The 15,446-nt window shown below is 39.5% G+C and overlaps 1 protein-coding gene across 1 annotated transcript in view; it reads right to left on the bottom strand.

Moving 5' to 3' along the window:
* The window catches only part of OTC (ornithine transcarbamylase), a 99,388-nt gene that overhangs the window by 46,708 nt on the left and 37,234 nt on the right, over positions 1–15,446 (bottom strand). The window contains exons 4-5 of the mRNA XM_009234719.3: positions 6,858–6,996; positions 4,415–4,496 (exon numbers count right to left, since the gene is read on the bottom strand). Coding sequence (XP_009232994.1) covers positions 4,415–4,496; positions 6,858–6,996 — 221 coding nt within the window. The remainder of the gene's footprint in view (positions 1–4,414; positions 4,497–6,857; positions 6,997–15,446) is intronic.

The raw sequence follows: 15,446 nt of genomic DNA, 5'->3' as shown, positions 1-15,446 counted from the left end.
AGAGATGGGCTTCCACTCTTTCTCCACCCTTTATCCAGAGAAGTCTGCTTTTACCTGTTTCATTTGTTTATGCTTTCACATCAGCTATTTTTGAACAAAGCGTTTCTTCTGTTAATTTCTTCTTTTTTTTTTTTTTGAGATGGAGTCTTGCTCTGTAGCCCAGGCTGGAAGCAGTGGCGCGTTCTCAGCTCACTGCAAGCTCCGCCTCCCGGGTTCATGCCATTCTCCTGCCTCAGCCTCCCAAGTGGCTGGGACTACAGGCGCCTGCCACCAAGCCTGGCTAATTTTTGGTATTTTTAGTAGAGATGGGGTTTCACTGTGTTAGCCAGGATGGTCTCGATATCCTGACCTCATGATCCCCTGCCTCGGACTCCCAAAGTGCTGGGATTACAGGCATGAGCCACCGTGCCCGACCTCTTCTGCTAATTTCTTAATTTCTGTTTGGGAAAATAAAAGTAAATCTTATTTTGCTCTTTCACTTCCCCATAGATCCCTGCCTGCTTTGGAAAAAAGAGTATAAATAGAATTCATTCCTTGGAAATATAAGGGATCCAAGGACCCTTGCTGGTAGAACTAAGGCAGTTATTAACCTCTCTGTGCTTGGCTTTTATAATTGCACAATAGTATCACAATTTTTACATTGGCGTCTTTGTACAGACGATGATTTTGAAACAGCTGTTAAAACACCAGTTTCTATTTCACCTTGAAAGTGAAATACCAATGTTAAATAATGAAAAGAACCATCTCTTAGAATGCCTTTTGCATCTTTTATCAGCTACTGCATTTGCTGAGATTAATAAATGTATCTGTCTATCAGCTCAATTCATTTGCTATAAAAGAATATAATCATTGGTAGACTCATAGGAGAATTGTCTGGTTTGCCAGGCAGGCACACACAAAGAGTGGATGAGGCATGAATGATCTACAACTACACACAGCTACATCGATATATCTCATAACGTTGAGCGAACGAAGTCAGACACAAAAGAGCACATGCTGAATGATCCCATTTATATAAAGTTCAAAAATAGGCAAAATGAATCTGTGATGTTAGAAGCCAGGATAATAGTTACCCTTGGGTGGATGAGGAGTAGTGACTGGAAGGAAATGAAGGGTAGTGGGAAGCTTCTGGGTGCTACTACCATTCTGTTTCTCTATCTGGGTGTTAGTTACAATGGTTTGTTCACTGTAAGAATTCATCGATCTATACGCTTAATGATATGTGCACTTTTCTGTCTGTGTGTTACACTTTAATAAATATGTCACATAAACAATTACTATGGTAAGAGTTGGGTGGAGAATTTGATTCTGTCTCCTGAGATAAGTAGGAATGTGAATGTAGCTCTGAAACTCAGACTTGGAACAGAATTGCCAAGGACTGTCCTGTGAGGATCATCTCAGGGGCTGGCACAGATTTGGGGCAGTAACAGTTATAATTACACCTATTTTAATTCTAAGCACCAAAGTAACAGGTGGTACTTGTTGAAAAATTGTACCAAAGGACAACTGTTAAGATGCGCATACTCACAATAGGAATGTTCTGTCATGATTTTGATTGGGGTTTACTGTTTCTGTAAACAATTAAGGCAGCTACTCGCTTTGAGTGATTCTACTGTTGAGTTTGGGAGGATGTCATATGCAATTATTGAGGATAATGACAAATGCTCCATGAACTATAAGTTTTAACAGTCATATGCTCCTTGCTTCACTTATTTGTTGTTATTATTTACGATTTGGAGCAGGTTTCTAAGGATTTCTTTATAGAAAACCATCATTTAACAAAATGCTTAATGCCACCGGTAGAAACAATTTTACTAGAATAAAACATGGCTATTACATGCCATATAATTAAATTAAATCAATAGATTTAGTTTATTAAATTAGGTATTTAAAAATATATATTTAGTAATAGCTTCCAATCCTAGGTCTGCCATTTATTAGGTACGTGCCTTTGAGCCATTTGCTGGCCCCATTTCAGCCTGTTTTCCTGAATGGTCTTGCTCTCACAGAGTTGTCATGAGGATTAAGTGAGATAACACACATAATTAATGTAGAACACCTGGCACAGGGTCTGCCTCCAAAAACTTATTAAATTGTCACTCTCATTTTTATTAATAGATTAACTACCACATTATTATAAATGGTGAAACCAATCATTTATTCAGAAATATTCTGGTTTCAAACATAACATTTGAACAGGGAAAAGTCATAGAAATGCCATGAACTCAGCAAAATACCTTTTAAAAACACTTAAATTTGAGAAATTTCTATGTATTAATTAATTATTTTGGTGACTTCAAAAAAGACCAATTCTCTTAAGTACTAACAGTAAAAACAAAAATATATATATACAAGATAAAATGAAATAAAATAAAATTCTACCGAACTCATGGAATACTAGCGCTGAAAGGGAGCAGAAATTGAGAATTGCTGACTGGTTTATTCATTTTTTCCCTACCATCTGTCAGATATCAACATGATCTCTTATAGCAGCCAGCTTTAAAGAGTAAAACGTTCTTATCTGTTTTCTTCCTAGGGCTTTAAAGACTAACACCTTATATATTTCCCTCTTCCTCCTTCCTTCTCTTTAGGGGGAAGGAGTGTGCATTAGTAAGAATAGTGGGCTTCAGATCTGAATCTTGGTGCTATTTGTATTAATTGAGTGAATTTGGCAAGTCGCTTAATCCCCCTGAACTTTCTTTTTGATATCTATTTGGTAAGCTTCATTATTGATCATCGCAAGGTAAAAATCACATGTAATAGTTGGTTGCTTCTAAGCCCTAGAAAGCTCTGATACTCGTAAGGTAGAATAATCTATTTGAAATATCAACCAATATGTTTTTGTTTGTGGTACTTCCTCCTTGACCCTGTCTGATTGCTCATTTGGGCAGTCATATTATTGATTCAAGTGAGGTCTGGTAGAAAAGAAATGTAGAGAGAAAGAAAAGAGGCAATTTGTGGCTTACGAGTTTCAAAGTGTCCATTTTGAAACTGCAGAGATAATAGCTTGAGGAAAAAAAATATCCTTAACAGCCTAGAATTCTAGGCACAATTTGGAAGAGTCCATGGATAGTCAGAGCCAGTTTTTCCTCCTGCTTTATTTCCTGGCCTCCAATACTGGGAACTGAAAGGGGAAGAAGAGAAGCAAGAGAGGAGAAGCAACAGAAATAAAAATTGATAGACCTTTGACACTGTACTCTGCTATGTGTTCCCCGGGTCAACTTCTGAAGGATGGGGAGCATGCTGGAAAGCTCCATAAGTTTGGAGAATCCCAGAACTGAAGACAACCTGTCTTGCTTTTAAGACAGACCTCTAAATGTTATAGAGCTCCCTGGCACCCAGCATGAGGAAGGAATAGTAGAGTAGAGGCAGCCTTGTAGTACCTCTGTGCCTAATGTGTCTTGGAGAGCTGCTAAGAGGTTGAGAGAATGAAACCAAGAGATATATTGTTGTAATGGAGTCGTTGTCACAAAACCATGAAATATTAGGCTCACAGACACTTTGAAGGGTGAGAAGAGCAGGGTTTATCGGGTGAAAAGGAAAAAAAAAGGAAAACAGGGACTCTCAGCAGAGCAAGAGTCCTGCTAGTTGTCTTCCCGCCTCTCAGATTGAATCCCAGTTTCCACCTCGGAACAGGAGAGGCCAGCTCTTCCCCGCGCAAATGGTGTGAACTTCCTGAGGCTTCACCCCCGTGTGCACTCCTCCCAATGTTCAGGCCGGTTGGACGTTCTCCAGTGACCCCTTTATACTTGGTTGTCTCAATATGAGGTCGTTCAATGAGAGTGAAGCAAACCTTGCAGTAAGTGGGAGACAGCCAAGATCCAATGGGAATATAGAAGTCCCAACAGAACCTAGCATGGATATTTGATGATGATGTTCTAATGACCAAGGACCAGATCCCCATACCCCTACATGTCTTGACATTCAGATACTCTCCATGATTTAACCATGACTGTGGGGAAATGGAGAGGAGACCCAAAATGGACAAAATAAACCATAAAACAACTGAGGATTGCCTAACATTGCAAAGATTAAATTTCCACCATCTAGCAGAATTGAGACACACAAGGAAATGTTCTTTACATGCTAGAAAAATAGACACATTTCTTACCCACGTGAGTTCGAGGCCTGAAAATGTGTGCCCACCTACATTTCTTTTCTGAACATGAAGAGTTATATGGAACTTCTACTCAGTTCCTTGTGGAATTCTTATAAATGAAGCTAATTTTTCTGCTTGCAGCTTTTATGAGAACTGGAAATCTCATTCACAGGCTTGCACTGCTGCTCCCAGTAAAAATGATTTTTTCTTTGTGGTTGCTAGAGGCAGACAAATCCCCGTACCGGGTTACCCCTCCAAAGTCTTCACCCTTGATCCCTCTCTTCAACACAAGTGTGAATTTGGCAGTGGACTTACCTGTTTCTGTAGACAATCTTGTTCGAGTACTTCTTTTCTCAAAAATCATGCCTAAGGACTTCCCTTGCAATAAAGGCAAATACTATAAATCAAGGACAAGAATAGAATTAAAATATATCTTATATATAAATTATGTCTTAAAACATATTCTTTATTAGAAAATAATAACTACCCCCAAATAAGTGTTTAAAATATTGTTTAAAAAGTGAATTTAGGCCAGGTGTGGTGGCTTATGCCTGTAATCCCAGCACTTTGGGAGGCCGAGGCAGGTGGATCACCTGAGGTCAGGAGTTCGAGACCAGCCTGGCCAACATGGCAAAACCCTATCTCTACTCAAAATACCAAAAAAAAAAAAAATTAGCCAGGAGTGGTGGTGGGTGCCTATAATCCCAGCTACTAGAGAGGCTGAGGCAGGAGAATTGCTTGAACCTGGGAGATGGAGGTTACAATGAGCCAAGATCTTGCCACTGCACTCCAGCCTGGGCGACAGAGCAATATTCCATCTCAAAAAAAAAAGTGAATTTAAATTTTTTTTATGTACTATACAAATGGGGGAAGAGAACAGTAACTCCCACAGTTTATTGACATGTAATTAGAAAGCAGTATTAATTGTTCTGGGTTCAACGTGAATTTTTTCGAAAATATATTAATATTTCATACTGGAACCACATTCTTACTTAACTCTATTGAAATCCCCATTCAGTTTTCAATGACCTCGAAGGTGTTTGGTTTGGAGGTGTTTTCTCAGCTAGGAAAATGCTACTCTGTTACAACATGGGGCACTACAACTTCCACTTAGATCAATGATGAAGCCCTAGTGTTTTAGCTACACATTCATCATGCATCCTCATGGGAATACAAAGACTTTGCTTCTGGAAGTCATTTGAAAACAATCTGGAGAGTCTGAAAGTGGGGTGTGGCGCTTCCTCCTTCCTCTTCTGTAGATGGGCTTCCCGATAGAAGGAGTTCTGGAACAAATAGATTCCTGCCAGCTAACCTCCCTCATCCACAAAGTGTCAAGAACATAGGCCTGGGCCTGGGGAGACCTTTTCTCTTATTTCAGGTGTTTTATAGGAACATCAACCCACAGCAGTTGCGGTCACTCCTGTCCTCAGTTTTTCTTAGGAGCTTGGAGAGCCAGCCAACTAGATAAAATCAAAGCCGTGTCAAACTTTCTCAACCTGAAACCAACTCTTTAAAAAGGCTGAACAAGCTTGGAATACGAAAATGCTTTCACAATTAAGCAGTCTAAATGAAGCTACTGTATTAATTGTCTTTCAAAGATAAATTGCTCAAAATGCAGAATTATGCTTATAGTTAAGAACCATATCCCATCTCTTCTCCTACCTGGATAACATTAATTGTTTCTTTGCTAATCTAAATGCTTTTTAAAACGCTGTCACATCATTGTGAATTTTTTGACATTATCCTAATGATTCTATATCTGATATGCATCCAAAATTAAAATTTGTCACTGGGAAAAGAAGGATCATCTTCTTTTTTTTTAGGTGGAGTTTCACTCTTATTGCCCAGGCTGGAGTGCAATGGCGCGATCTTGGCTCACTGCAACCTCCGCCTCCTGGGTTCAAGCAATTCTCCTGCCTCAGCCTCCCTAGTAGCTGGAATTGCAGGCATGTGGCACCACGCCCGGCTAATTTTTTATTTTTAGTAGAGACAGGGTTTCTTCATGTTGGTCAGGCTGGTCTCAAACTCCCGACCTCAGGGGATTTGCCTGCCTCGGCCTCCCGAAGTGCTGGGATTACAGGCATGAGCCTCTGCGCCCGGCCTTCATTTTTGACTTGATAGAAAATACACAGAGAAAAGAAAAGGGGTATAAAAATAAAATCTTGGCCAGGCACAGTGGCTCACGCCTGTGATCCCAGCACTTTGGGATGCCAAGGTGGGCGGATCACTTGAGGTCAAGAGTTTGAGACCAGCCTGGCCAACATGGTGAAACTCCATCTCTACTAAAAATACAAAAATTAGCCAGGTGTGGTGGTATGCATCTGTAATCCCAGCTACTTGGGAGGCTGAGGCAGGAGAATTGCTTGAACCCGGGAGGCAGAAGTTGCAGTGAGCCAAGATCACGCCAATGCACTCCAGCCTGGGCAACAGAGCAAGACTCCATCTCAATAAATAAATAAATAAATAAATAAATAAATAAATGCTTTTCAGACAAATGATTTCTTAGGTTCGATCCAGTTAATAATGAATTTCAGCATTCCACGTGAAGAAAGTGCAATGACTTGTCATTCAATAACTGATTTTTATGCTTTTTTGTATGCCTGTATGCTCCATGATAATCAATTACCTTGACTGTGAGGTTTCATTACTTAGCTACTGTTTAAGAATTTTAATGTATTTTTTCCCTCTTCCTTTGAGAAGGCTGCCTTTAAAAAGGCGGACTGGTAGTAATGGAACGTAAAAAGAAAATGTTACATACCTCTCCTTTCTGTTTTATCCTAAATTTCAGATCTGCTGATAGCCATAGCATATATTTAATTTCTTCTCCGGTAAAGTTTTTTAGAGTGAGAAGGTCACGGCCCTTCAGCTGCACTTTATTTTGTAGTGGTTGTCCACACCTATAAAAAGAGATTTAAAAGGGAGAAATATGTATTTCAGAAAAGACCCATGTACTATGGTGATTCATTGTTTTATTGTTGATAAAGCATTCTTTTTTTTTTTTTTTTTGAGACAGGTTCTCACTCTGTGGCCCAGGCTGGAGTGTGGCACAATCTCAGTTCACTGCAGCCTCTGCCTCCCAGGTTCAAGCGATTCTCCTGCCTCAGCCACCCAAGTAGCTGAAACTACAAGCACATGCCACCAAGCCTGGCGAATTTTTGTATTTTTACTAGAGACGGGGTTTCTCCATGGTGACCAGGCTGGTCTCGAACTCCTGAGCTCAAGTGATCCGCCTGCCTCGGCCTCTTGATAAAGCATAGCAAATGCTTTATCTTCTTATTCTTGATAAAGCACAGCAAATCACATATAACCTCATGTGTCTCTGCAAAGTGTTAATGCGTTGAAATTTGATATGGCCTTGGTTTATATTTTATATGTCCACTATTTTGGATGTTTGACAGAAAAAAAAAAAGAACTTGTGAAAAGAGATTGAATTCTTATTTGCTTGAAATAGCCACATGAGTGGCTTTGTCACTTACTAGTCACACAACCTAGGGCAATTTACTTACCCACTCTCTGCTTCTAAATTTCTCACCTAGAAAATTACTATAATAATCTTATAGAGTTGTTGTGACGATAAAATTATTTAATACATGTAAAGCAGACATTGTCTGGAATATAATAAGTATTTGATAACTTTTAGCTATTATTATTAAAATCATTAGGCTGTACAAGCAGCATTTGTAATGCACAGTAGAAAATAATTTCGTATTTTCCCCCTACTGCCCTTCAAATCTGTTCTTGGAGCTTGTTCTTTTTATCCCTGGATGAAAATACAATGGACGCTGTAGCTTTTCTACTAACTCAGAAAAATACAAAAAGCTCTCTGCTTATTTTACTACCTCAAAGAGTCTCAGTAAAATAACATGTAACAAAAATATAATAATAATAATAGTGATTTAAAAAAAACCTTAAGAAATTTGCTGCAGGTTAACACCTTTTCCCTTCCAGCTTATGCCTGATTAAAGCTGGCCTCCTCTATGGGGAAAGAGGGGCCAATGTGCTATTTCCTCTGTTTCCTTACTTTCAGTTCCTCTAAGTGAAGCCAAGGGAAGGTGAGGAGTTAAGAGCCAGCAAAAGCCTGGTTCTGCTCTAGCAATCTAGCATTGGTGCAGGTGTCTCCAACACCTGACTCTCTTATGGTGTGTTTTTGGAGGTCCTTTGGAGAACCCCCCCTTATCATTAGGAATTTCTCATAGCAGTCTTTGATGCAGACAATTACATTTCCTCTGGCATCCAAGGGAACACATCCAGCCTCTATTTTGCTGAGATTTCCCCCACCCCTCCAGGAGGTCTCTTGGTCATGATCTGAAACAATACCACGCTAGGTCTTTTTTTCTCATTCCCTATTGGTTCATGAGAAGGTCTCCATGTTCTTTGCTCTAACAAGTGTCAGGTCCATCCTGGTATAGACTCCATCTTGTTCTGCTATCAGAACAGCTAACTAGCCTGTCTTTCTTACTTTAAATATCTCAGGTATCGTCCTGACATCAGTTTACTGTGGGCCCTAGTGGAGCCATTTTCTTGGGCTTGAAGTGAAGGAAGAGTATCCCCTTCATGGGGGAGGGGGCACATGATACACAATAGAAACACTCTCTATAAATTATCTTCTAATTTCCAACCCTTCTCTTAGTTTCTGCAACACATTTGATAAGCTGAAGGTGGTAACCAAGGGATTCCAAACTAAATTTTGTCTATTTCCTTTGCAATTCCATTTTTAGTGGTCTAGCATCTCACTTTAGAATGAGGGAAGAATCAGTACCTACTGGGCCTGGGCAGAAACCAAAACCAAAAAAGATCGATTTTAACATTTTGTTATATTGTGACAACAATAACTGTTATTTGCGGTAATCATTCTATAAAATGGACATCATTTTTCTCTCATCATTCCCAGTGTTATCTGTGTTTAACAATAATTGGTATTTTCTACCATTCGAAATTATAAATAGCCAAAGGCAAATTGTGGTTCACCACGTGTACTAAACATTAATTTTACTAGAAGTAAAATAACTGTCACAAAATGATCATGCTTTAATTCTAACCTAACAAGAGAGCCTGTGCAACTTGGGATGAAGAGTTAATCATCTGTTGGGATTTATGGAGGCCTTTTTGCAATGGTGATAAGCTTATAGGTGGGAAAAGCACAAATTCACTCAATTTGTTGTTTCCACTGCATGATGTCAGTAATTTAGACAAGTGAATATTGCACTACATATGTTTCTTGCACAGTTGATTGGTTCATTTAATGTTCAGTGGGTGAATAGATATTTTTCGGTAGACATTTTGTGAGACTGAGCCCTTCAGAGGTCTAGTTAGTAGGGAAGAGAATTTCCATAAGGATTGAGAGTTTGTCGGTTGGTTGGCTAATTGGTTGATTGCTGATTTTTTTTTTTTTTTTTTTTTTTGAGATGGAGTCTTGCTCTGTCACCCAGATTGGAGTACAGTGACGCGATCTCGGCTCATTGCAGCCTCCACCTCCTGGGTTGAAGCAATTCTTGTGCCTCAGCCTCCTGAGTAGCTGGGATTACAGGCACCTGCCACCACGCCCGGCTAATTTTTGTATTTTTAGTAGAGACGGGGTTTCATCATGTTGGCCATGCTGATCTCGAACTCCTGAGCACAAGTGATCTGCCCACCTCAACCTCTCAAAGTGCTGGGATTACAGGTGTGAGCCACTGCACCCAGCCAACTGACTGATTTAATCTAAGACATTAATGATATATTCAACTACAAATAGAAATTACTGTTTTTAGCTTATATGTAGAAACGAAATTTTAGTTAACATTCCTATTTCAAAGATGTATTATTGTCTTTGACTTTTAAAAATATGTGAGTCATGGGCTCTCCAAATGGAAATTTCTTTAAAGCAGTGGTCCTCAACTTTTTATTACGTACCTCTAACAGTAAAAACTTTTAAACATGGATTCATAATGTATGTTTTATTTGTTTATATGTGCTGCTATACTAATAGATTATGTATATAACAAAACATAAATGAAAATAAAAATTTAAAAAGTTTAGACTAAGAAGAACCAAATATTTTATTATATTTATTTATTTATTTATTTTTTGAGATGGAGTTTCGCTCTCTCGCCCAGGCTGGAGTGCAGTGGTGTGATCTTGGCTCACTGCAACCTCTGCTTCCCAGGTTCAGGACATTTTCCTGCCTCAGCCTCCCGAGTAGCTGAGACTACAGGCATGTGCCACCATGCCCAGTTAATTGTTGTATTTTTAGTAGAGACGGGGTTTCACCATGTTGGCCAGGCTGGTCTTGAACTCCTGACCTCAGGTGATCCACCCACCTCAGCCTCCCAATGTGCTGGGATTACAGCACATAAGCCACCACGCCCGGCAAAGAACCAAATATTTTAAAAATAAGTTTGTAGATATACAAAGACATTTTGCTGGCTAAAGAAGTTTCTAGACAGCCCTTCATTTTCTTCCTTCTACTGAAACCCTAGTAAAATGCTTACACAACTGTGCCTAAGATCTCCATCATAGTCAGCAATTTGATAACTTTGGAAGCAAGGCATTTAGGCAGAAAATTTGTATTTACACACAAATTTTGGTTATGTGTTTTCTTCTGATAATATTAATTAGTGATAATATTAAGCAACACTTGGAATACCAAGTACTGATAATGTTAAAGAGTAAACACTGACTAATAGTCATGCATTTTTCAGGGTCAACTGAAATCTTCTTCTGGGGATTGTAAAACAGATTTGCATATGTGGCCTGAAATGAAGGCACAGCAGCTTAATCTTTCTCAATTCACAGTTAGGGCAGATTTGAAAATATTTTTCTTCTGGAATAAGATCCAAGCAACATAAAATTACAGAAGATAAACCTTCTTGACTCCATGTCTTACAATAACACATTAATATTCCTTGGCTTAAGACTTCCTCTAATATTATTTTAAAAGGGGAAGAATACTTTGCTGGAAAACCCCACTCCCTCTGTTTCAAGGAATTTGAACTATAGCTGTTGAACTCACATCCACCAACCACAGGAAAAACCACTCATGAACTAATTTTGAGGCCTTCAATTTTTTGTCTTGAGTTCAAGCTCAGACTACTGGTTATTTTGGAGCCCACAAAAGCTGAGTCTCCAAACTGCTATACTTAAAGGATTCAATATGGTCCTCTATTCTCAGCCTCTGCGGGATTTTGTTGTATCCTCTTACTTCTCAATGCTCACAAGACTACAGGCTTTATTTAAGAGAATGTCATAGATCTTAGAATTGTGTTGTTCCTGTTGAATCTCAGAGAAATAGAAGTGGAAATGAAAATTTTGCAAAGGACTAAATTTTTTCTCCCCAGTTTCCATAAAAGGAAACAGGAAAGAGGAGGACCAACAATACCTTACCTTTTACTACTCCAAAAGCTCCAACTTCCAGTTCTTATTATCCCCAATAGAAGACAGACTGGAGAAAGTAACAAGTTTCTGGGGCTTCCTCAGCTTTTGTCCTACATAATTAGAAGCTTCTAAGTTGGAGGTGAAATTAAGCTTGTAGTTAGGGTTAGGGTTAATGTTCTGCTGTGGGTTTGCATTGTGAGATGCTGCTGTTTCTATTTCTCCACTGACGGAAGATTTGAATATAAAGGTAGAAAGAACACACAAACATCCTGCTTGAACCTTTCCTTTTTGTCAAGGCCTTTGATTTTCAAATGTATATAGAACAGAAACTTTATTTCAATATTTGTCCCTTGGATTACAAGTGATTGGAAAAATCTCTCTTTCTGACTCTAGACTTTCCGTGGCAGCAGCTGATAATGCTGCCCTCACTCTTGCTGCCCTTGAATCACATCTCCAATAAATGTTAGCAGATAACCTTCCCCCACCCCAGAGTTTCCTTGTGCCCCTTTGTGTTTTTGTTTGCTGCTTGGTTTTGCAGTAAGGACACTTAACATGAGATCTAGTCTCCTAACAAATTTTGAACTGCACAACACCATATTGTTAACTATAGGCACTATGTTGCACAGCAGACCTCTAGAATTTATTCATCTAGAATAATCGAAAGTTTAGATCCATAGAAAAACTCCCCATTTCCCCCACTCCCAACTTCTGACAACCAGTATTGTCTGATGTTTTAAATTAGATCTATGAGTTTGGCTATTTTTGATTCTTATATAAGTGAAATCATATAGTATTTGTCCTTCATGGCTTATTTCACTTAGCATAATGTCCTCCAAAGTTGTTTCTTTTTTTAAACACAGGCAGTTTTTAATTTGCATGGTAGTGTGTGGGACTGTGAATAGCCATTAAATCTGAAGCCATATAAAGTAACCTTAATATTTAGTGGGAAAATTGTAATTGTTCTGTGACTTTTAAAAAATTGTCAGAACATTAAAAACTTTTATTGTCAGTTATAAATGTGTAGGGAAGTGAAAAATAGTAAAACTGATGTATTTTTTAGTACAATGTAATTTAAAACATTAGAAGCATTGAGAATTATAGTGCTTTATTTCCTTGTAAAAACTTTATCAAGAGTAATTTGAACAGTGCTTGCTTTCTCATCATAGAACTTATGATATAGAGCAAGCATCTTTTCTATGTTTTGGTAAACTGTCATAATTCTTTCTAAGTTTGAATAAACTTTCAACATTTTCCTTTGCACTTTGAATGCTGTGTAATATCTCTGAGAGTTCCTTTAATGTGAAGTGTTTTGCTGGTGTTACTTCCCCTGGGACATCTTCATCCTTTTTGTCACAACCACTTTCTGCAGTTATGTCAATAACTTTGTCTTCATTAAGTTCCTCTGGCTGTATATCTACAGCCTCTCAAACAGCAGCAGGGTAACAATCACATAGTCAGCTGTTTCTTCCATAACTCGATTGACATTCAATCCAAATTTAACTTCCACTGCTATCACTTTTTTTTTTTTTAACGGAGTCTCGCTCTGTCGCCCAGGCTGGAGTGCAGTGGTGCAATCTCAGCTCACTGCAACATCTGTCTCCCAGGTTCAAGCGATTCTCCTGCCTAAGCCTCCCGAGTAGCTGGGATTACAGGCGTCTGCCACCACGCCCGGCTAATTTTTGTATTTTTTAGTAGAAACGGGGTTTCACCATGTTGACCAGGCTGGTCTTCAACTCCTGACCTCAGGTGATCCACCCGCCTCAGCCTCCCAAAGTCACTTTTTATTTCTCTGCTGCACTTTCATGTACTGCACTGTCATTATCCATTTTTGTAAAATGCCCATGGGTTTATCACTGGGAGAAAAGGAGGCAGCACAGCTATATACTCTTTGCTGTCTGTATGCAAACTGAATGACAGATGCACAGTGACCAATCACCAACAGACTTTGAAAGAAGTGATGTAATTGGTCACTGACCATGATGTGCTGTGTATGTGTTATTTACATGGTGATTTGTAGACTGAAGAGTTAGCAATGAAGTTTTGCTTTATGAATTACTCATAATTAATATGCCATGTTGACTGAAATTTGAACTGTGTTCATAGTGGCCTAGTGTTATTAACTAAACTGTGGTAATTGAAATTTGTGCACATTGGGATCTCGCAAAGGAGGGGCTGCCTGTACTCCAAAAGCTTTCCCATCACAGGACTCTGATATACCATTCCCTTTGTCCAGAACACTCTCTCCTCAACTCTCAAAGCTGGCTCCTTCTCATTCTCAGGCTGTAAGCTTAAATATCACCTCCTAAGAGATTCCTTTCCTGACTCTACTGTCTAAGTAGTCTTCACTTTACCTTCATTTTGTTTGTAATACTTATCACAATTTCAATATATATTTATGTGTTTATTTATTGCTACTTTTACACTTCTCACTGGATTACATATGATCCACAAATAGCAGGGACCTTTCCTGTTTTATTCACTAATATATACCCAGTGCTTAGTACAGTGCTTGGAATATAGTAGTCATTCAATAAATATTCCTTAAGTAAATGAATAAATGATAGTAGGTCGTTAGGGCAAAAGTAAATCAATTTGTATAAGAAAGAATTCAGGCCGGGCATAGTGGCTCACACCTGTAATCCCAGCACTTTGGGAGGACGAGGCTGGCGGATCACTTGAGGTCAGGAGTTCTAGACCAGCCTGGCCAACATGGTGAAACCCCGTCTCTACTAAAAATATAAAAATTAGCTGGGCGTGGTGGCAGGCACCTGTAATCCCAGCTACTCCTTGGGAGGCTGGGGCAGGAGAATCGCTGAAACCCGGGAGGCAGAGGTTGCAGTAAGCTGAGATCGCGCCATTGCACTCTAGCTTGGGTGACAAGAGCGAAACTCCGTCTCAAAAACAAAAAAACAAAAGAAAGAATTAATTCCCAGCAGATTTCTGGGATGAATATAAAAAGATTTGTCATGATGGATTTTCAACATCCTGACCAAGTTCTGATGATAAGAAAAGACACAGGCCAGGCATGGAGGAGAGAAAACAGTGCACTTTGATTATTCACAATGTCAAAATTTAAAATGAATGCCTTTTAAAAAACATCACTTCAGCCAGGTGTGGTGGCTTATGCCTGTAATCCCAGCACTTTGGGAGGCTGAAGCAGGCGGATCACCTGACGTCAGGAGTTCGAGACCAGCCTGACCAATATGATGAAACCCCGTCTCTACTAAAAATAAAAAAATTAGCTGGGCATGGTGGCAAGGGCCTGTAATCCCAGCTACTCGGGAGGCTGAGGCAGGAGAATCACTTGAACCCGGGAGGGAGAGGTTGCAGTGAGCCAAGATGGTGCCATTGCACTCCAGCCTGGGCAACAAGAGGGAAACTCCATCTCAGAAAAAAAAAAAAAAAAGACAAAATTTATGTTGAGGGAAGAGCAAATATACGGTATGGCCCAGGCTGAACACAAGGCCTGAAAATCATGGAGGACAATTGACTGTGGCCTAGTGTGCTGCTAAAGCTGAAATCCCCTAGAACACCACCACTCTGGTATAGTATTTGCACTACTGTGAACAATGATTGGACATATGTATGTGAAACAAGAGTGGACTAATCTTGGATCCTAAGCACAGCACTATGAGTCAAGGGCCAAAACCTGGAAAACTGGCAAGTACACCTTATAGGGCCAATGTTTGCTCATACCACCATGAAGGCTGAACTGGAAGTACAGTAATAGTGGACTACACTGATACTTTGGTTCTTTCTTGCCACAAACTCCTTTTGGGCAGAATAAGTTGTCAGGGTTCTTGGGGACAAAAGCGGTAGAGAGGTAGATACTATATATCTATCTGATCATACCAGCATCTGAGGGCTTGAGTGATTAACTAGAATTTCTTTTAAAATTGCACCACGGCTGGCCGGGTGCGGTGGCTCATGCTTGTAATCCCAGCACTTTGGGAGGCTGAGGCAGGTGGATCACCTGAGGTCAGGAGTTTGAGAC

This window comes from Pongo abelii, chromosome X (assembly GCF_028885655.2).
Source record: "Pongo abelii isolate AG06213 chromosome X, NHGRI_mPonAbe1-v2.0_pri, whole genome shotgun sequence".
Taxonomy (NCBI): domain Eukaryota; kingdom Metazoa; phylum Chordata; class Mammalia; order Primates; family Hominidae; genus Pongo; species Pongo abelii.
Note: the sequence above shows the minus strand (reverse complement) of the source record. Positions and strands in the feature narration are given on the sequence as shown.